Below are 21,442 nucleotides of genomic sequence, written 5' to 3'. Positions count from 1 at the left end.
TAATGACAGCAGGGGTTACTGAAGGTCAGCGACAATTTCACAAAATAGACTGGGATTTTTTTCAGCATATGTGCTAACGTGGAGGGCGTATTGTCAAAGTATTCAACGTGTGTTTTATTTAGCCAACCAGACACAGAATGTTAACACTGTGGCAGGCGGCTAGGTTAGTTTTAAAATGCTTCCAAGACCTTTATTTAAGTTTAGTCGCAAATGATACAAATTTCGATTTTTAAAAGTTGGGCATCGACTTTAATTAAAGTTTAGATGTGAAATCTATGGTCAAAGGAACATTATTTTATATTTTTTGTGTTTAGTCCGTGTGTAAATAAATAAAAATGCAGTAGTGTGTTTTAATCTGTAAAACTACCACAAAACTAAGCATAATATTAGAAAATGTCGACTGCTGCTCTACATAAAGTCTCCAGGACTTGCCTAAATTCGTTCAAAACATCACTCATATACACAAGCTCATCAAAACTCCATTACGGTTCCTCAAAGGTAAATATCAGTGCCAAGTTTTCAAATAGCATGTGGAATTAAATGTTGAAAATATTTCGTAATTCATTTAAATTAACAATGATATTGTTTATTGCCGGAAAAAAGCTTGGTTTTATTTGTTTTTTTATTATGAAAATTAAATGGTTAAATATGTAATTTTTCTCCTGAATCTAGTGTGTTGTAATAGTACTAAATATTAGGAATATCAGAAAAGAATATGTTATGAAGTGTATGTATATTGTGGATGATTGTTTTTAGGAGCCAAACTTTGGGCTGCTGTTTGACATTGACGGAGTTCTTATTCGGGGCAAAAAAGCAATTCCTGCTGCTAAAAAAGCTTTTAAACAAAAACTAGTCAACAAAGATGGAAAGTTCCGGGTTCCAACTGTTTTCGTGACAAATGCTGGAAACGCTCTCGCACAAACTAAAGCAGAGCAACTCTCTAAATTACTTGAAGTCGAGGTAAAAGATAAATTTAATGGTGTCATCCTACTTTACAGTTCAATTACATGATTTTAAAGCACAAATGTAAAATAACTTTTGTACGAGAAATATTGTTATAACTTTTCGCCATTTTTTTTAGATTACAGGTAAAAGACACATTACAGTCTTTATAGTAAATTAAATAATCCTAAAGAATAAACACAAAATGACTTTCGTGCCACGAACATTGTATAATTTTTATGTCATGGTTACAGATTACCTCAGAGCAAGTAATGATGTCTCACAGTCCATTACGAATGTTCGATGAATTCCATGACAAATGTGTCTTACTGTCGGGACAAGGACCAGTTGATAAAATAGCAGAAAGAATTGGATTCCAAAACACAATCACGATCGATCAAATTCGCTCAGCGTTTCCTAATCTTGATATGGTGGACCATCAAAGACGCCCAAAACTGGTTAGTTTGTTTGGGTTTGTGTAGGTAAATTAGACCCAGATCAAATTCTAATCATTTAGTTTTGTAGCACATTTAATACAATCAGTCATTCAGTTTTAAAGAGTGGACATTTACATTCACCAGGGTTTATTTTTAACCTGAGAATTTAACTACAGTTAAATGACTATAATCAATAAATCAATGACTTGATTTGTATTGTCACATCTGCTTTTTAATCTGGACTTTTGTAAGTGTAAAGATCAATACTTTAATCATGTTCCTGCTGGTAAAATAATAACAACAACAACAGTTTTTTTTTGTCACAAATTTAGGCACTATCAGACAATTATGTAGCACAACTTATGTGAAGTATATAATAATAAACTTTTATGCAGCCCCCTCATGCACCAAGTGACACATTCCCCAAAATTGAAGCAGTAGTTTTGTTCGGCGAACCAGTGAGGTGGGAAACCAATCTTCAACTGATCATCGATATTCTTCTCACACATGGATCGTTAAGCGACCCAATTGTGGAGACAACCGACAAACATCTGCCTGTGTTGGCTTGTAACATGGATTTACTATGGATGTCTGAAAGCCACATGCCAAGGTAATACTTACCGATATGTTACTGGATTGTGAAACTGTGTCTGATTTCATACCTGTGTCGGACAGCTGTGGTAGACATGTACATGTCACAAGCAGAATGGTATTTAACCCTTCATGCAATATCATTGGTTATAAGACTGAAGGTTAGATTAAAGTGTTGACATGATTAACATGACATATTTCTGCCACATGTGAGTGTTAAATTCTCAACACAACACTGTATTGTATGTATAGGCAAGACAAACTTAATTAATTTGTGTAATTAACACAACGAAGGCCTCATAACAATATTAACTTACTCTATGAGTATTATTTGACTTAAACAGTATACAATTGAATGACTCGTTTGACATGCTGTGACCTAATATAGGAAATGTGTCATGCAAATTATGACATCATAATGACATGCGAATTATCGTGTATTTAATACTGTAGCTGACAACCACATCGTTGCATGCACTGAGCAACACAGGTCGTCCTGTAGGCATTAACTGACAACCAGATGTATTGGACTGGTGGATAAATGAATTATTGATAAATGCCCTGCCTGCCCTTGTATGTCTGATACATAATGCTCATAATATTCAGTATGTAATTGGTCTTTACTGGAATTGCATTTCGCTACAAAACGTTTGTTTGAGAAAATGGGCTTCGTGTGTAAGGCATATTTAAGTGTTAAATTTATTCATTTTGCGCACTTCGAAAACCTTAATTCCATTTAGTTGAGCTGTGACTTAACACACATTAGCGTCACAAAATATATAATTAGTCATTGAAATTCTAGCTCCACAATGACCGCTATTAATAGCGTACTTTTGTTCTATCTTTACAACTTCATGCAACGACGCATTTACTTTAACGTTTGTTTGTTGGTTGATGCTAGTGGGTGTGTCAGTACACATTGTGGCGTAAACGAACCACTTTTTGTCCATAATTACGTGACTTACTGATCGTTCAATCTCGCTTAAAATCCTTCAACGGAATTCGATAAAAACACGCGACAATCTATTTATCTCCTGTTTTTGTCGCAATACAAAGATAACACAATGACGTCACATTACAGGAATTGTTATTCACAATGGACCTTAGGTGTGATGTCACAAAGGCTACTCGCGCGGTTTATTCTAGTGACCAGACCTGAACGCGCCCCTTTGTTTGCCTGTTACGTCATAACGTCTGTAGCACTTCAACTGGAATAACCAGTACTCGGTGACGTTTGTGTGCTTTCCACGTTTTTTCGAGCGAATTCAGTAATTTGACGATAAATTGACGTGAATTGTAATGAGAATAACTCGATGGCTTCGTTACCAAACTTGTTTGTCATGATCACGCGTTTTTTTTAGGTTCTAATTCGCTTTATTTTCATGACCGAACTTGTTTTTATGCGGGAGAAATTTGTTGACATCGTATAGGTGTTACTGCTGGGGTGTTTTCACCTTATGACATTCAGGAATAAATAGGTAGTGAACAAAGATTATTGAGCCTGAAAGAAAAAACACATACTGGCAGTGTTGATGATACACAATTCGTTAGAGATGCACACAGCTAAAACGTATAAGCCATAACTCGAAAAACACGAATGTACATAATTTTGTCGTTCATTTCAGCTTGACATTTGTAACATCGCAATTTACTCTCGTGGGTATGTGGCAAGCACGCACGACACGCAAACGTCCGTGATTGGTCGACGAGGGGGTGTGTTTAAGTGGGCGGGTAGGTTCGGAAAAACCGACAGAAAATTAAATTCAAATTTGAACAAGTGGCTACAGGTTAATCGAAACCAACATATCCAGCACTACACAAAAACTATTTTAGGGAGATTTTAAAAATGGTTGTATTTTGCGCAACAACAACTGGTCGCTAAGCAACGAGGAAGGTGGCTTGATGTGCATCCGTTTGTTTATGCATTTTTTGGCTGACGGCGCGCGTTTTGTTGTGTGACGTCATAATGGAAAATGGTGTAACGGTCGCGTGATTTCCGCGTATATAGACGGATGAGCGATCAGTAAATGTCGGAAAACCATCAGTCAGTGCAAAAAAAAATCGCTTGACATAAAGGGCGTTCCATTGAGTTATTCTTTTGTGGACAATATTAATATGTCACCAGTCCCAAATTCACAAAAACACGTACAACACTGTTAAGTCATTATGAAATTTGTGTCACTTCATACACACTTTTTACAGGAGCATACATAAAGCAAGCAGAGCTAGAAAGCTACACATAGTAAATTGCTGGTATCAATAGCAGTTTTACCATTTTAAAACTCACCAATATTTGGTTTAAATCAACCTAGTCTCCAGTTCATCAGTTACAACCAAATTCTAATCGTATGTTTTTCTGTCATAGATTTGGACATGGCACATTCATGCATTGTTTGGAAAGTGTTTATGAGAAGATGGTGGGAAAGCCGTTGACTTACACAGCTCTGATGGGAAAACCAAGCGAGATAACTTACATGTACGCTGAACAACTTATCCGAAAGCAGTCGGCAAGGATGGGACTCAGTGCACCAGTTAAAACCCTTTATGCCATTGGGTAAGTTTTTGGGGTTTTGATAAAACCATCATGTGCCAACAGAATTTTTTGTGTCTTTAATTTTCTTATAGATGTTAATGATGCCAGAAACATGTGTAATTGTGTGAATCTGTTTGTTGAAATATGTTTTGTTAATTTGAATTGTAAAACAAAGATGCATCATTTTACAGAGATAATCCAATGGCCGACATTTATGGTGCAAATCTGTACAACAAACGGATAAAAGAACAACAGGAATTAACTCAGGTTTGTTATAATTGCAAAAATGTGGATATTGTGGTTGTTTATTGTTGTGAACCATTATCATATCTTATGTTTTTGATTGATTGTTTGTTGTGTAAGCGATTTGTAATGTTTTCTTCTGTTACATTTGTATTGTCAGCTTGTTGCACGATTTTGTTTTTTACTTTAGATCCAAGCTACAAGCGAATCAGGCACAGTCCGATCGCAGCCATGGAGACAAGTACATGCTGGTATTCGGAGTATTACAACTGCTGCAACACAAAATGATGTAATTACAATTAAAGTTCTTTAATATTTACCTAATTTCCCCGAATATTTGCAGTAAAAGTATGCGTCTGTTTATCTGTTTCATATCAACAATAACAATTTCTTTGGTAAAATTTTCTTTGGTTTGATAAGTCCTTGGTTTAAACATCTTTTTGTTTTGTACATGTCAGTTTTTTGTGTTGTTGTCATCTGTGTTTGTGTACATTGAAACTTTTATATGTCATTTAAATCATGACATCATATTTACAGCCTGTGACATCACAAGTACAAGAAAGTCATGTGGAATCTTGTCATTCAGTGTTGGTGTGCACTGGAGTTTATTCACCACAACCAGGGGTAAGTTCTAGCTAGTTAACATATAATCCTGGCCACAATAACTTGGCAAACTTATATCATAGATTTAACTCAGATTGGCACTTACTACATAAATTTTTAGTGTCTTAAAGTTGAATAATAGTCCAACCAGCTAAAATACAATCCTGGCCAAAAACAGTCAGCAAACTTACATTGGAGTTTTGTAGAGCTCTTCTGGCAAATGTATATTTATTTCGACATCCTATACAGGTCGCCTTTATTGGGGTAAATAACACTAATTGCCAGAAGAGAAAACAATTTGCCAAAAGAGCACAATAAATTTGATATTATGCCAGGCAGCAACAGCTTATATATTACATTGGAGTTTTAACTTGGCAACATTTTTCATAAATTAAGATAAGGTGACAATGACATTTGTAAGCTTGACAGAGTTTTAGATCTAAATTATAGATTGAATATTTTGACAATAGCACAACTAAATGTGCAAAGGAAACATAAAAATGTGCCATAAATATTATAAATAAAACGCTTTCTATAATTCCACAACTCTATGTTGCAGGAAAGCCCGTACCAAATCCCACCAGTTTTCCATGGACCTCGTGATATAGAGTTTGACGTCAACCTCTGCATGCCTTCCTACATCACCAAAGACGCCAACGCAGCCCTCGACGTCATATTTGACTTACAAAAGTTCCCTATGACATCATAATATGTTGCATTTGTTTCATGTGTTGGTAGATTTTATTTTTTCATGGATTTGTAAATATCTTCTGTTGATTTTATTGTTCGTTCTGCGTATAGTGTTTTGTCATGTTCTAATTGTTTGTGCAACAAAAGCTGTATTTATATAGATTTAAGTTTTATTTATTGTGGCACCAAAATAATATTGCAAACAATGCAAATAAGTTAAAGACAAATCTTTGTTTCAACACAAATGTTCGTAAAAATCCACAATCTAAAAAAGTTGGGGTTTAAGTGTCAAAATTTCACCCAAAATTTTGTGGTTACTTACTGCCTTATATGTGCTTTTATGATTTTATGCAGTCAACATATGATTGGTAACTGCGTTTTTATTCACAATTATGTTTTCTAATAATGTACTACTGTGTGAACTTGATCGTTTAGTCAATTTTTCATTTTATTCTGGTACCATGTGCTACCTTCTAACGACACTCACAGCACACTTTGTATCTTACAAATGTTTTTTGGCAAGTTTTCCTACTTTGCGCTTGTAACTTATCGCCATAAAAATCACGCATCATACGTACGCTTGCCTTCACTGCATAGCACAGGGGCAATACAATGTTGCTTGCTTTATTCACCTCTGTCAACAGAATCCAAAGTTATGCTGTAAAACCATCGAAAATCAAAATTAAGGACTGCACCACCATATAATATGTGGTTCTTTGTGAATTGACGTCAGTTTCAAAATCTTTTAACAAATGACTTTGGTATTCCTGGTGAGCATAGTTGATTATTGCGTCATAATGACGTGTGCATTTATAAACCAAACACGACTACATTAACTTATTGGTGTTTTTGCTGCTCTTTGTTGCACATTTTAATGAATATTTGCAGGACTGTCTGCAAACACTTTTATTTGTCGTATCAATATTGTGTCGACAAACATAAATGAAGGTTTCCTGACTGTGCCTGTGAATTACATCCTTAACGTGTACAACATACTTTGCTTGGTGTTTAGTGCGCTTTTCTTCTCTTTAAAAGTTGTTCTTACAAATAAATGTTTGTTCTTATTGAGAGAAATGTTGGATTTCAAGTGAGCTTAGTAGTATTGTTTAGAATTTTAAGCATTTAAAATATGAGTAAGCTCCAATCAGACAACAAACTAAAAAGGTGTCAAAATTTAGGAATTTATTTTATGCTTCCAACTCATTGCTTCAAAACGAAAGTATTTCAACCAAATTTTCAAAGAAATTTAAACCCAAATCATCACACAACTGACGTGCTGTGACATCACAATGCATCGGTGACATCACATATCTTTTGTTTCATGTCTTCGATTGCTTTTTGACATTTTCCGTCATGCTCTAGATATTGATCTCTGGTCATCTTTTTTTGAACAAGTTTCTCAGCGAGCTGGATTGTTTGAGAGATTTTTTCCTTTATATTCGAATCCAAAGTATTCAAGCCAGCAACCTTAAAAATAATTGGCTTTTTGCAATAACAAGTTTGAGAATTACTATGAACATCCACAAAATGTTTACATTTAACTTAAAAAAAACATTATTTTATCTCAATACACGCTGTACCCAATAAGACTGATATATTTGTCTTAGTACTTTGTGCAAACTGTCTTTCTGCTTGGCATTTGAAACTTAATAAGCCCATTTTCTGCATAAATCTGTTTAAAATGTACCTTTTCTGTATAAACCTAACATGTATAGTCTCTCATCTAATCACTGCTTGTTTTTAAAACATTTCCACCAGCAACAAACCATGTTAATCCTCGTCTTAAAATACTCGTCTACTGTGTGAACATTAAAAGCTTCTTGGATGTTGACGATCGTGCATCCTTTTTTCATTCCTCTCTTCCCTGACTTCCGATGTTTTATCTGCTCGTCCTGGATCAAGCGAGAAATCTCAACTTTCTTGGGTTGCAAAATTATTCCTCCCTGTGTGCAGTTTGTATTTGTGGTCAGTGAAACTAAAAGATTTAGGCAACAGCAAGGATTTAGATGAAACTAAACCTTTAGTCCTGTAAGACCATGCTCAATGAGCAAGCGCTTGTAGCAGGTTGCTGTTTCCTTTTGTGCGTTGGCTTTATTATTTGACTTTTGGTTTTATTTAACTATGCAATAATTGTTTAGCAGAGCGACTGATGATGTCCACATCGCTGACTGATTCTGATTTAGGAAGCACTAAGGCTCCGTCAATTATTCGTACAGAAAATTCCACATATTCCACAATCAGTGAACGTCAGCATATGATGCCTACTCTTTGCGGGAAAATCATGTAACAAACACTAAATGTCACCTAAGTTATAAAGTCTTATCCTGATGGAAACACTTACACTTGCCTGAAACTTTATGCTCCCTGTTAACTATCAGTTTTCTTAATTGAGTGCTCTGTCATACAAAATAATAAAGGACACTTACTGACATCCTTAGATTAATCAAATCTTAATTCTGTAAATTGTTTTGTTCTAAATGTACTTAAACTCAATATAGTAGATGTTGTGTTAAACATAAATATTATTTAAGAAATTTACCCGCTCAGCAGCCTCTGCTGCATCTTCCCTCAGTTTCGACAGAAGTTGGTTAATTGAATTTGTCGCCTCCTTGTGGTCTTTTTCAATCGACCTTCGACTCTGAGAAAATGCTGAGTGGTCCTTGGTGGCCTAAAAAAAAAAGAAATAAAAATTTAATAAATTTGACAAATTGACTTTTAGATTATCTTGCAGAGACAGGCCGTACCTTAAACTTGGTGACTGCACTCTCATAAGCCTTGTAACATCCATCACGCTTGGCTTGTTCTGATTGAACCTGTTAAAAAACTTATTTTTATACACAACTGAAAAAAACTACCCACAACCCACCAAAAACTTAAAATTCATCCACCATTATCAGCAATTGAAAACAAACTTTCATGGGGCTTCATTTCTATTCCATTGACAATTTGAGTTTGCTTAGCTAGCTTTTAATGTTAACTCGAAATAAAGTCTTTCAGGCTATCCAATGTGTGTAATGGAAATTCGAGAACAAACAGCCAACAGAAAACATAAAAGGTTGCTAAAACAAAGTCAACTTGCCTTCTCAATAACTCCCTGAACTCTCATTCTGGCTTCAGACATCTTGTCATGAGCTATGGAGAAATCCAATCTCACAATAATGATGACAGTGAAGAATAGAAGGAAGAATGCTCCAACGATGAGAAGCGGCTCTTGGAGTAGAAGCAGACGGTTGAATGTGTAGGTCAACTGCAATCAAAATTGATTCCGATTAAGAGCAATTTAACACAAAGTGGTTTCAAAACCAGATTCTTTTTACCAAAATCAACGCTAAACCAGTCATAAAACTCACAGTAAAGTCTTCAATGTGTTGTTCAACAAGGTTTTGTTTTGTGAAAATAATCACTGGCCTTCCTACTGTGTCGAGATATGTCAGATGCAGTTCATCTTTTTCACGCTTAGCTTCATATGGAAGATGTACTTTTATGTTCCTACCACGAAAGTACAGAGTGTAAATTGAGTTGTGTTAAAAAATTTGGGAAAATAAACAAATCAACATACTTGGAGCCTTCAGGAAGAATAACTTTCAGGGTGAAGTCTTCGACCATTTGTTCGTCCATGACATGATCCACAAACCTAATCTTGATCGCATTTAAATCACCTGTGAAAAGCCAAGATGTGTTTGTTCAACCAATAAAATTGATAACAGTAGGGCTGACTAAATTTATCTAACACAAAAAAGATGAAAAAGGCATGGCATGTAATAAGAAAAGGGCTGGATTCTTTAAAAGGTTTATATACTTGAAAAAAATCTATTTTTTGTAATTTTTTGAAAGGAGGGCTTAGCTTTGCAAACACAAGAAGTAAAATTGAAGAGACATTGAAAATGCATGGCAGGTGGTAAAAAAATGTCTAGCTTCTTAAAAACGTTTATCCAGAAAAAACTTCATCTTCACTTACCTCTGCTGTAGAGATAGTTGTAACTGGGCAAGTTGTAGCCGAAGTAGTAATGAGTTTTCCAGCCTCCAAACAGTGGAAATCGTGGTCGAATCTCGAAATCAACTGAATCGTCTTTCTCATAAAGGTTAGAGGTTGAAATATTTCCAATCTCATCTCTAAAGAGAAATCATTAGAAAGTTAGGTTAAATCATAAACACTATTTTCATTATGAACTAGTGATACGGGTACCCGGTACTCGGTATCGAACGATTTCAGTGGTATCGATACTCGTACTCGGTATCGAAATATTTTGCCTCAGTTTTCGATACCAACGTGCGAGTACCAAAGGCCGATTTACACCATAAGAATACGGGCAACTTTATGCCAATATTTGCTTCGGACAGCACAAAATTGGAAAAAAGTTCCGCCAGTTTACGTATATCTTTTTCGCTATCACGTGGAGATTACATTTTTCGGCATGTGTGTGTGCACGCCTGTACCCCAACCATGGCAGATAAATTAGCCAGTGATATACAACTAAGTACAACACTACACCTAAGTACTCGGTAATCGTACTCGGTATCGAAGGTATATACATGTGGTACTCGTACTCGGTATCGGTACTCGCTTCAAAACCTGGTATCGTCCCATCACTATTACGAACACTATACACAGACTTGGAAAAGTAATTTAATCATAAACATAACTGCCAAAGTACTGGTGTATATAAAATACATCATGCAGACCTGCACTGATGATGACAACAGAGATTGTTGAAACGTCTGCATAATGTATTCAATATCCACCAGTTTTTTGGCAGTTATGTTTATGATTAAACTACTTACATTGCAAAGCAGTTTAGCACAGAAAACAACACAGTCTGAAAAGGCAAAGTTACCTTCACTACATTTCAAAACAATACCTGTAGTAAACATCAGCTGCAGATGCCGGTAGGATTGTCTTGAATGATTTCACAGATGAAGCCCCGCTGTTGGGCTGACGTTGGTAGTCGTATCTGCTGAACGACCCTTTCAACTTTGACCCGGTGTGACGAATGTCTACGTTTTCTTCAACTGCGATATTTCCCCAGTGAGAAACTTCCACCACTCGAGTGAGTTTGCTAATGGTGAGGAATGGGCTGTTGTTCTCATAATGGATTTTCATGGCGTTCTGAAAAAACAAATTGACAAAGGGAAAAGTGATACAGTTTGAATGTGTGTTGAAAAAAGCAAAGAAAGCAAGTAATCAACCTTTTGAAACCACATGCAAATTTTACTTTCGGCAAATAAGATAAAGACTTTGTGTGCCAACATTTTTATGTGCAATACAGGTTTGTGTCATTTAAAATCAAAATCAAAGTACATAAAAGTGGTTTGGGTTGATAAATGATATAAATGAGAACCAATCACAACATTTATTGTTAGTCAAACTTGCCCTAAAATAAGTTGCATATTGTAAACTTTACCTGAGAATTTGCTGGCACATTTTCAAACTCAGTAGAATCTTCATATTTAATCACAGAATCCTCTTTTGATGGATTTCCGAACTTGGAATAGCTTTCAATGGTGTTTGATGGGAGTTCGACTGTTGTGCTTTGTGAGACAGTTTGGTACGGAGAGTAGTAAAAGTGGTTGCCACGGTAAATAATAAGCTGGCTCTGGGATTGGCTAATCTCCCTGAATAAAAAAAACAAAATGATTGCACATTTTTACATCACTCATCAATGCACAAACATTTTACTGTAATGAAAAATTCGATTACGACAAACAAATTTAATTTGAAGATACAATTTGACGCTATAGCTTCTGAACCATTATGAATACATAATATAATGAAGACATGTACATTTAAAACAGGGACACTTACTTTGGAAATGGACTGAGAGCTCCAGCAAAAACTTCCTCCACCACAAACTTTACAGACGACTTGGCATCAAGCTTTTTGGGCAAAGTCACTGAGAACAACTTCTTGGCCACATCCTTCTGGGTCAACTTGAAATTCACGGACTCACCGCCTTCACCTCCCTACAAAAACAGTTTAGGAGATTTCTATGTGAGGTAAAAACCTATATGGTGCTGAAGCGGAGTTGTAAATTAGACACTTAACACTACAATATCGAAACATTGCAACTTTTACCATCAAAAAAGTTTATAGTTATTAAATAAGCGCTGCACATTAATAAAATCAGTGACAGATTTTAACTGTGATTTAAATTTTTGAAGGGTTGCAGCAACTGTGCATCAAAAGGAAATAATGCAACAATTGGCAAGTCAACATACCTGAAAAACTAGAATATAAGCAAGTGATTTAAAATGTGATTTAATTTTTCAACTGTAAGAGAAAAATTATTGGGTTGCACTTCCTTGCAGCAAGCAGCAACTGTGCAACAAAAGGGAAAAAAAGTAATAATGCAACATTTGGCTAGCCAACATACCTGAGAAACCGAAATATAAGCAAGTTGTTTTGCATGTGAAGGTTCAACCGAATATTCGAACGAAGAAACAGACGATGCTCCGTCGTTTTTCAAAGTCACAGTTGTTGAAATTTTCACCAAGTGCGCTTTTAAGTCGATAACCCGTGAAACTTCTTCATTAATCAACGTCGCACTTGCGATCGTGGCACCCAACAACAAAATCAACGTGAGCTTTAACATTTTCACTTCTTTCCAACTGACAAACGATATTCTGATAAACTCGAATAATGAAACTGTGGAACACCGGTGATGACGTTGAGAGCCACGTTGAAATGCGGTCACGCATCGGTTATTTGTGACGTCAAGCGTAAAAATATTTTTTTCGTGTTGGGATGTGAAGTGTGGTAAAAATTTTGCCTTGCTAAACAATAAAGCCAATCTATAAGAAACTTTTTGTCTGATCCGTCTTACATTTTTATTGTTTTTATTATGGATTATCAAACGGTGCTTCAAAAATGAATTTTTGTGGCTTTTCTTTTGTGTTTGTATTTTGGCGTGAACAATGTTAGTCAAAGAACCATGATACATTAAGTAATCCTTACTCAAAACAAAGCATTTGATAAACTGACCAAACTCCTGATGCTACAAGTTCCACTTTCAAACAAACGACAACCACCTTCACAACATAGATTGTCGTAATAAGACACAATTGAGAACATACAAAACAAAAATTATTTTGCATTTACCTCACCATAAAATTGCAAATTAAAGCTGACAACACGAAAATCCAAATAAACAAATGTTTTATAATTTGCATATTCATCCAAAAATGTACCCATTAAAGTAAAATAATGAGGCATTTGAACATACAACTTATAAACATATTTTTAAATAGACAAAATTCCATTCGGCTTTAAAACGTCAGTCGTTGCAGGTTTCTTTCTGCTTGACTTTTTTTGTATAGGTCTGTGTTTTTCGTTGTTTGGTGTCCACGCTCCGTAACTTTCATTGGCATAGAAATCCATGGGGTATTTCTCCTTGTATTCAATCAAGTTCAATGCCACTGAAGCCTCATATGGATTTAGTAGGGGCTTGTCAAAAGCAGTTCCCCAATCAATGGACAATCTCGGGCATGAAGTTTGGACCCAAACCTCAACATCGGGAAAAAGGTTTAATTTGCCCGGAAAAATTTCTGACAACAAAACAGTTGTGACTTGTTTTCCAGCATTAACCATTGAAGTCCTTAAGTGATCCAAGACTTTTGTTGACCCCTGGCGTCCTAAAGTACCCATAATTAAACCCCATTTTTCGCATTTTATTGCTCTATTTATTTCTTGTTTTCTGGTGTGAAGCATCTTTATGTGATCGTAATGTTCACGAGTAAATTCCTTGCTATACGGGTCATATGCATAAGCAGGTAAATCTGGATTAGAAATCATCATTGATTCCAAATGAAAACGTCCGTCTCCCAAATATATGACTGCATCAGCATGAATGCCATTCAGAGAAGGTGATGTACAACCTAAAACTTCACCAGGTGAAAGAGGTTTTATCTGTGGAACGATAATGTCTAAGCCTTGGTTCACAAGTTCATTTTTCGTGGCTTGCAGAGTTGTGATAAATTGCACTGTACTGATAATAACCAGCTTTGAACCAGTTTTGAAGTTGTGTTTTAACGTTTCCAAAAAGTGGGTGTTGTCAATTTTTATGTGCACAAACACATACAACATTTTCATGTCCGGCATATTGTTGATTGGCACAAGACAGCTGTGACCGTAGTGTACCATAAAGTCACAACCCAGTGCCCTTGCTGAGTAGTCATCAATGCAACACGCTCCATATGTCACGTCACCCATAATAACAGTGTCAGCATCTGTAAATGTTTCAATGATATCAGATATTATGCAGGAGAACATCAATAGACCCTCTGGAAATTGCAATGCAATACATTTGGCATTTGCTTGTCTGATTCTCCAGACTGTTTTAAACACCTCAAATTCATAGTTTGGAGGCAAAAGTGACACTGCCTGTTTCAGTTTGACGTCGTTTAAAATCTCATCTGGTATCTTGTTCGTCAAACTAATTCTTGACTTTGGACCAAAGCGTTTTCGGATGGGGTTTGCTTTTACAACAGTTGCTGGAACAACTGCGGTTTCATTTTTTGTCGCATTCATACTGATTTTGTTTATGAGCAGTTATGGGCAATGCAAGAAACAATACTATCAACAGATGCTAGAGCCCCAATACCTTCATCACCACAAGCTAACTTTTTTACAATAGGGGGAACTTCAATATATTTCCACTCCTTTAATACAGCAATATTTTTATCAGTTGCAGGATGCTTCCACATCAAAGTGTTCATAGCAGGACAAAATATCAGCGGCTTTTCATGAATGCTCCAGGCACGTGCAATGCAGGTAACAAGGTTGTCACAAATTCCAGAGGCTAGTTTGCCGAGTGTGTTGGCATCAAGTGGTGAAATAACATAGATGTCAGCCCAATTTCGAAGGTCAATGTGTAGAATTGGATCGCCTATTTTCGACCAATTGTTCCATTCATCAGAATCACTGTAAATCTGAAACCGCAAATAAGATTTTTAGTCATAATGTTTAAAGTTCTAGTATAAATGATTCCCAAAACAACACTTAAAGTTAGGCAGCAGTATTTATAATAAGATAATTTGATCAACTGATTTTTAATTATATCAATAACATCCAACAACTGAAGTATACAGTTATAGCCAAACTGAATTCAGTAAATAAATAAAAACTACAGTACACAGATCTGAAATGTTTTTAGAACAAAACAGCTTGAAGTTTGTTAAATTTTCAGTGAACAAAATTGTTTAAATGTAATAAATAAATGCATTATTATTTATTTATTATTTAGAAATTATTAAAAAAATGTAGTAAATAAATGCACAGTAATTAACTGAACAAAATTCGTTCAATTGCAAATAGTTTCAGAAATATACGAACCTTTACATCAAGTTTCGACAAATCTACAAAATGTTTTGCGTTTTCAGTCACAACAAGCCGAATTTCAACAGCCAGTAAAGTTTCCTTCAGTTTTTCAATAATTTCTGGTATTTTAATAGTTGCAACACTTCCAGTACAGGCGAGCAAAACTTTAACCATTGATGAAGTTGAACAAAAAACTTTCTTTCCAACTTCAAGTCATGCTGCCTTTGCACAAAATAAAATACTGACCATAATCCGGATCAACTGGATCCATTCTGTGCAAAAACCAAAAACCCTACATTTTCCATAAAATGTAAAAATAACTTTGTTTAGTGCAAGTTACAAGATTAAGCTTGAAGTATAATTGTCCTTACTAGGGCTATTTTGCAATTATGTCGCAAATAAATAAAACGTGATGTGTTTTCATTTTATGGACCCGGATATTTTAGTGTGTACGTGACTCAGCTGAAATCAGTTATGCCTGATAATAATCACTCAAGCGTAAACCTGACTTTTTGCAACTCTGCAATTTTTTACAATCCTCGCTAATAATTCACTTCTACTCAGCCTTACTGAAATAATAACTCATAAAAATAAATTATAACATCTTAAAAACCGTTGAACAAGTCGAACATTTTTGTAGTTGTCGTTTGCTATGATACAATAGGTCAAAAATTGCACGATGTAGAAAATGTTTCGGTGTTTACGTCATTCATATTGCCATGGAAACGCGTACGCGATGTCCGAGTTTTCGCTGTGGAATGATTGTTGTCCAGTCGTCCTCTTGTGGGTCGTAGATCGCAATTTCATCTCCTTTTCTCCTGAGAAAATCAGCGAAAAGTTTTAAATCAGAAACAAAAATCATAAAAAAAAGTCTGCTCATCTTGGTACGAGACTACGATTAGAGCTTTCGGTGGTTTTTGTTATTTCGTGAATCAACTGACCATTTATCGATCATGTAAACCTTCCCACCGACAGCACATGATGACGTGTATAGATACGGGAGGTTGTATGAAGTCAACTGACTCCATGAATTGTTCGCAGGGTCGAACTTGAGCGCCTCTAGCGACGCATGTAAACCTGGGGACGACAATAGATATACTTGAATGTGTAACTTGAACGTCGAAATGGAGAAATAGTTGATTTAACTCAACCAACATAAAATAAACGAATAGTTAAAATATTAGGAAAACAATCATGTAACTCATGGCTGGTATCAATACAAAGCGTTTAACCTTTAAACATGACAGCAACATTGTCTGTGGTACTGTTTGATTGAAATCGAAACAGGACAAAGTCCAAACAGATTTAATCACTCACCGATAGTTGCGATGAGATAAATAGCGCCACCAATTTGCACAGCGGATGGTCCGTACAACTTGCTCAGTGGAATCGAAGCAACTAAACTCCATGATTCGGTCTCCGGGTCATAACAATCCACTGACTGTAACTTTTCATCGTTCCTGTTCCCAGCAAGCGCGTATAAGCGACCTGATGCGAATAATACCAATATTACAAACTGGTTCGTCTTTATTTGTTTGCACCGCGTTTAGCCATTATCCAACAGTTGTGCCCTCCACTATTTTGCGCTTCATGACGTTTTAACGTTGCGCAGCTATTTTCGGCTTTGTGATCGTTTTAGTGCAATTGTGTCGCTATGTTTTCTTTAGCCAAACGAAACAAACTCAACTCATATCTGACAGATTATGATAATGCATATAACTTATAAGTTTGCATTTACACCCAATGTCAGATGCGGTGGTACTAAACGCCGCATGATAGCGCATGATAGCGCATGCTACCGCATGTGACCGCATGTGACCGCATGTGACCGCATGGCATACCGCATGTTATCACACAACAGGAAGTTGTAAAGAACTTCAATATGCTTTTACGAAAATATAATTTTACGGACTTTTGAAAGCGCTAACGGTTAGAGCTATTCGGGTTGGGTGAGGGTTTGTCAATAAAATTACACTAGAATCTGGTTTATTTTATCCCTGTTGGGCTTGTATTTCCACATTTCACATACAATGCAGTATTTTAAGAGGAATAACATGCGGTCTCATCCGGTATTTAGTACCACCTCGTAAAATACAGTTATAGCACACTTCCATATTTTCTCATCACCTGCACAAGCAACCAGAGATGGATGAGAGCGCGGTATATTCATGTTTTTTATTCGTTTCCATTTCCCTGTTTCAGGGTCGTAAACTTCACTGGATGAGAGGTCGTCACCGTCTACGCCGATTCCGCCGACCACAAACATCTTTCCTGAAACGTAAATAACTTTTATTAATTTCTATTTCCTCACAATTTCAAATTTTTTAACCTATTTAATGTTTAATTTAAAATTATATTTAATTTTTAAACCCTTTAAAAAAATGATTTTTTTCACACACCGTCAAAAAATGCCGCCCCACAATGCCTCCGTTTTACGTGCATTGACGTCACATCGTGCCATCCAGAGCCGACTGACGTCACATCGATACAAGACACTGCGTTGCTAGGCAACCCATCGGTATCCACGCCACCTATGACGTAGACAAGCTTCTCGTGGAAAGTTAAGATCGTTTCCTTGCGAGGAAATTCTTTCTGTCACGTAATTGTAAACTGATGTGTCAACATTTTATTTGATATAAAAAGCCTAAAAGGTTCTTTTTCAACCAAAACACTTTTTACATCAATTTTTCATCAACATTTTTCGAATCTTCTTGGTTGATTTTCTACATACGTCTACTTACTTTGTGTATGTCACTCCAAGATGCGTTTGTAATATCGAACTTGTGTAAAGTTCCTTCCTTTGTCGAAACAACAAAACTCGGAGAAACTTCTGGAACAAAATAAAAAGCCACATTTAAACTTAAATGTTTAATGCATGAAATATGTTTATATTGGCTCAATTTTACTTTTTCAAACATGTTTGTTCTGACCTTTGCTGGTGGATTTTCGTGAATTTGTTTTTGGTGAAGAAATTCCTTTAGCTAGTTCATCAACAACAACGTTTAGACAAGAGTTGCAAGTTCGCACTAATTCCTAAACATATATAACTTACATTGAACATATCGACCATTGCTTTAAGTCAAAGGTAATGAGTTCAAATCCCAGTAAGTTAAAATGAGGCAAAAACCGTTTTCAACATTTTATACACATACCGCTTTTCTTGAAAAAACAACAACAACAACAACTAGATCTATTGACTCTTCCACAAAATAGATGAGTCCTTTAACAACACATTCAATAACTTCACTAAAATCTCTTTATTACCTCGTTCAACACAACCTCCTTAAGGAATTGTCGGGAAAACAAGTGAATGTCAAGATTTTGAAAAATATCTTTAAAAAGTTTTGATCTTTTTGTGTAATCAAATTTCACCCAATCAACGATCGCCACGTAGGTGTCCTCCTCCGACACGAACTAAAACAAAAAAGTTGTTGTAATAACTCTCATACACTGTTATTTGTTGCGTAGTGGCTACCCAATAGTTTGAGTTCTAATGTGCAAAAGCCAAGAAAACTTGCATTTCTGCAAAGGGTAGTCAAACTAGCAAAAATGCACATGAAAAACGCTTTCAAATGCTACGTAATAAAAACAATATGACGTAACAATGAAACACACTTACTGATTTGTTTCGTAGTTCTAGAATTTTCGTGAAATCGTTGGAAGGAACGTGTTGAAGTGAGTTTCTGTCGGTTGAGAGTTTGTCAGATATCAGCTGTTCGATTTTTTCACCCAGCTCAAATAAACTCAACTTCTTCGCTTTCTCGTGGACTTGTATATATTGCTTAGGAACAAGATCTGACAGCAGATATTGCATACAGTGCCGTTTGATCTCTGCAAAGGTAAAGACGACGTTGGATGAAGTGAGTAAGTTAATTGCGATTAGTTAGTGTTGCTGTGTTGTGTTAAAATTTATCGAAACTCAAACTCAAAATTTTATGAGAAACTGTGAATATTTTTTCTTAATATTTTTCGCAGTCCAATTTTTCATAAAGTCATTAGAATAATTTTGTCCACCTAAAAATGATACGTTTAAAATAATTTGTAAAACAATAGTTAAAAAAAATAGTTCGTGAAAAAGGTCTACGCAAAATTAATAACACATTTTATAGAAATTCATAAATCAATTTTCTTACTTCGTATTTGTAAATGCTTCGCGGCAGCAAACAAACTGTAAACATTCTCATCTGTGACATTTAACGTGCTTGTGTATACGTAATCAATGATGACGCGCATGATTGATGACGTCACGTCGGTCACCCGGATGTCCTTGGAGTTGTTTCCCTGAAATGTTCCGCAAGTGGGGGTGTAAAAGTATCAATGTTATATAACATATTATACGCTCCATCCTAGGAAGACCTTGAGTTTGGACCAATTACATCTGTTTTGTAAATACGAGCCTCTTAATTAAATAGGCGCTAAATCACCTTTTTTGCTTATTATACTTATTTATATATTAGTGTAATGTTTTGTGTTGTTTGCGGTGCAGTTTGCAGCAAGACGTGATAAACAAATAAACTACACTCGTCTCGAGAAAATGACTCGTGTTCAGCTCAACCGCACCTGGCACTATACAATTCGAAACAAGCGTTTCATAACAACACAAATAAATTCTCCCTTTCCACGGCAGTTAATGTGTTCAAGTGCACTTCAAAAAATCTCAATATATATAAGTGTGAAGAAACGTGATTTCAACCCCACAATTTCCCCATTAAAATGTGGTTTAGATTTTATCGATATAATCATTTGTTTACCGCGACCAAGGTGCGTTTCATGAGCTAATAAACGTTCTGTGGCTTTTGTGACGTCATACACATGATTATCTTTGTCATCAGGTTTTCATTGATGATGTTGTTTGCCACGATTTGGCGAATTGATTCATTAGAACCAAAAATTTGGCCTTTGTGACGTAAAATGGGTCAACGTTTTCTAATTTTCTAAACGACTTTACGATTGATATTTCTACTAAATGTTGAAAACTCACGTTTTCAGAAAACAACCGATCGAAAAATCCTGACGTGCTTCCCACAATGCACTTGTGTACCGGAAATTCAGCGTCATCAGTGTGGATTGTGACGTCACAGAACTTTTTGTTCCTTAAAAAAAATACAGTTAAAATCTTCATTTCGATAACAGCATCATCTAATAATTGGAATCACGGACGAAACCCACAAACAGATTATAACAAAGTTGTCCCGATAATGACTTTTGATATCAGCACGTTTAGCAGATTTTCATCAGTTACGTCATAATCATAACTGTTACGTAAAAGATGTGTTAAACAATGGCGACGCTGTTAGCTTCGCGACTAAAAAGGTTTAAATGTGAAAGAGCAATAACCGGAAGAATATATTTTCCTCTTAAGGGAGATTTTCCTGATGTTACGCAACAAGCCATAATCAGATATGAATCTGGATTCGAATCATCACAAATGCATTATGACTGAGATAAAGTAGATTATGGTTTTGCAGACCTGTGTAGCGAGTGAAGCACGTCACTGGCGTGGGTTTCATCGAAAAGTTCGGCATCAAATGAACCTACAAAGCGTTGAAAGTTGCACATTGTAATCTGATTAACCAAGTGTTAATTGTCAATAAATTTCCACATAAAAGTTTCCCACCTCTTACGCTGATGCTCTTAGAGTGAACCAAGCTCGACATTTTCTTGTGTCAAGTTCCACTTAACAACGGTTGCAGATCAAAAAATTACAACAAGAAATGCTTTACAGACCTGCAATAGATAAAATGTATGCAAATATATCTTTTATTATTCAAAGGATAATTTTAATTGTTTATTCAACTAATAGAAAGTAACTTAGCATACAAGCCAGGAAACGGTGCTTGTGATTCACATAAGACATTAACCACAACATAAGATCTCCAAAACAAACTACAATATTAAAACTACATCTTTAAAAAAAACTACAGCATCACAGATCATCAAACACAACATAGCGGTCGCATCTAAGCCTCTCGATCGAAGTATTTGCTTTGGAAATCTCACAGAATGCCCGGAACCGCACAATATTGACATTAGTAGATAAACGGGATCGGTGTAATGGAAAATAAATTGAGCTCTAAGGTCTGTTGTTTA

At 35.8% G+C, this 21,442-nt stretch overlaps 5 protein-coding genes across 7 annotated transcripts; 1 reads left to right on the top strand and 4 right to left on the bottom strand.

Moving 5' to 3' along the window:
* Positions 1 to 291: 291 nt before the first annotated feature.
* Positions 292 to 7,113, top strand: LOC145222141 (haloacid dehalogenase-like hydrolase domain-containing 5). Of its 2 annotated transcripts, XM_080088184.1 has the most exons (9): positions 292 to 498; positions 757 to 960; positions 1,197 to 1,400; positions 1,775 to 1,989; positions 4,336 to 4,524; positions 4,695 to 4,770; positions 4,937 to 5,035; positions 5,284 to 5,370; positions 5,909 to 7,113. In XM_080088184.1, exons 1-9 carry the CDS (start codon positions 394 to 396, stop codon positions 6,056 to 6,058), a joined length of 1,329 nt encoding a protein of 442 aa, XP_079944310.1. In that variant the 5' UTR covers positions 292 to 393; the 3' UTR covers positions 6,059 to 7,113. The 2 variants fall into 2 exon arrangements, with proteins under 2 accessions (XP_079944310.1, XP_079944311.1); XM_080088185.1 differs by lacking the exon at positions 4,937 to 5,035.
* A 90-nt stretch (positions 7,114 to 7,203) lies between these two features.
* Positions 7,204 to 12,681, bottom strand: LOC145222130 (dolichyl-diphosphooligosaccharide--protein glycosyltransferase subunit 1-like). 2 transcript variants are annotated; one of them, XM_080088169.1, is made up of 11 exons: positions 12,411 to 12,679; positions 11,843 to 12,000; positions 11,442 to 11,652; positions 10,899 to 11,146; positions 9,998 to 10,152; positions 9,599 to 9,698; positions 9,390 to 9,528; positions 9,119 to 9,286; positions 8,784 to 8,852; positions 8,579 to 8,707; positions 7,204 to 7,506 (listed from the first exon to the last, which is right to left on the bottom strand). In XM_080088169.1, exons 1-11 carry the CDS (start codon positions 12,627 to 12,629, stop codon positions 7,324 to 7,326), a joined length of 1,779 nt encoding a protein of 592 aa, XP_079944295.1. In that variant the 5' UTR covers positions 12,630 to 12,679; the 3' UTR covers positions 7,204 to 7,323. The 2 variants fall into 2 exon arrangements, with proteins under 2 accessions (XP_079944295.1, XP_079944294.1); XM_080088168.1 differs by lacking the exon at positions 7,204 to 7,506 and adding an exon at positions 7,631 to 7,982 and having other exon boundaries at positions 12,411 to 12,681.
* A 381-nt stretch (positions 12,682 to 13,062) lies between these two features.
* Positions 13,063 to 14,563, bottom strand: LOC145222142 (2-(3-amino-3-carboxypropyl)histidine synthase subunit 1-like). The gene has a single exon (XM_080088186.1). The coding sequence runs from the start codon at positions 14,561 to 14,563 to the stop codon at positions 13,277 to 13,279; it is 1,287 nt and encodes a 428-aa protein (XP_079944312.1). The 3' UTR covers positions 13,063 to 13,276.
* Positions 14,495 to 15,638, bottom strand: LOC145222158 (phosphopantothenoylcysteine decarboxylase-like). Its single transcript, XM_080088203.1, has 2 exons — positions 15,368 to 15,638; positions 14,495 to 14,964 (listed from the first exon to the last, which is right to left on the bottom strand). The coding sequence occupies exons 1-2, from the start codon at positions 15,524 to 15,526 to the stop codon at positions 14,575 to 14,577; spliced, it is 549 nt and encodes a 182-aa protein (XP_079944329.1). The 5' UTR covers positions 15,527 to 15,638; the 3' UTR covers positions 14,495 to 14,574.
* Positions 15,639 to 15,943: 305 nt separating this feature from the next.
* On the bottom strand, positions 15,944 to 21,075 carry LOC145222133 (kelch-like protein 12). Its single transcript, XM_080088174.1, has 13 exons — positions 20,970 to 21,075; positions 20,823 to 20,886; positions 20,334 to 20,445; positions 19,486 to 19,633; positions 18,972 to 19,183; positions 18,617 to 18,766; positions 18,283 to 18,385; positions 18,094 to 18,182; positions 17,752 to 17,944; positions 17,480 to 17,623; positions 16,670 to 16,840; positions 16,294 to 16,429; positions 15,944 to 16,170 (listed from the first exon to the last, which is right to left on the bottom strand). The coding sequence occupies exons 1-13, from the start codon at positions 21,007 to 21,009 to the stop codon at positions 16,062 to 16,064; spliced, it is 1,671 nt and encodes a 556-aa protein (XP_079944300.1). The 5' UTR covers positions 21,010 to 21,075; the 3' UTR covers positions 15,944 to 16,061.
* Positions 21,076 to 21,442: the final 367 nt, after the last annotated feature.

Source organism: Phallusia mammillata, chromosome 4 (assembly GCF_965637545.1).
Source record: "Phallusia mammillata chromosome 4, kaPhaMamm4.hap1.1, whole genome shotgun sequence".
Lineage (NCBI taxonomy): Eukaryota > Metazoa > Chordata > Ascidiacea > Phlebobranchia > Ascidiidae > Phallusia > Phallusia mammillata.
Note: the sequence above shows the minus strand (reverse complement) of the source record. Positions and strands in the feature narration are given on the sequence as shown.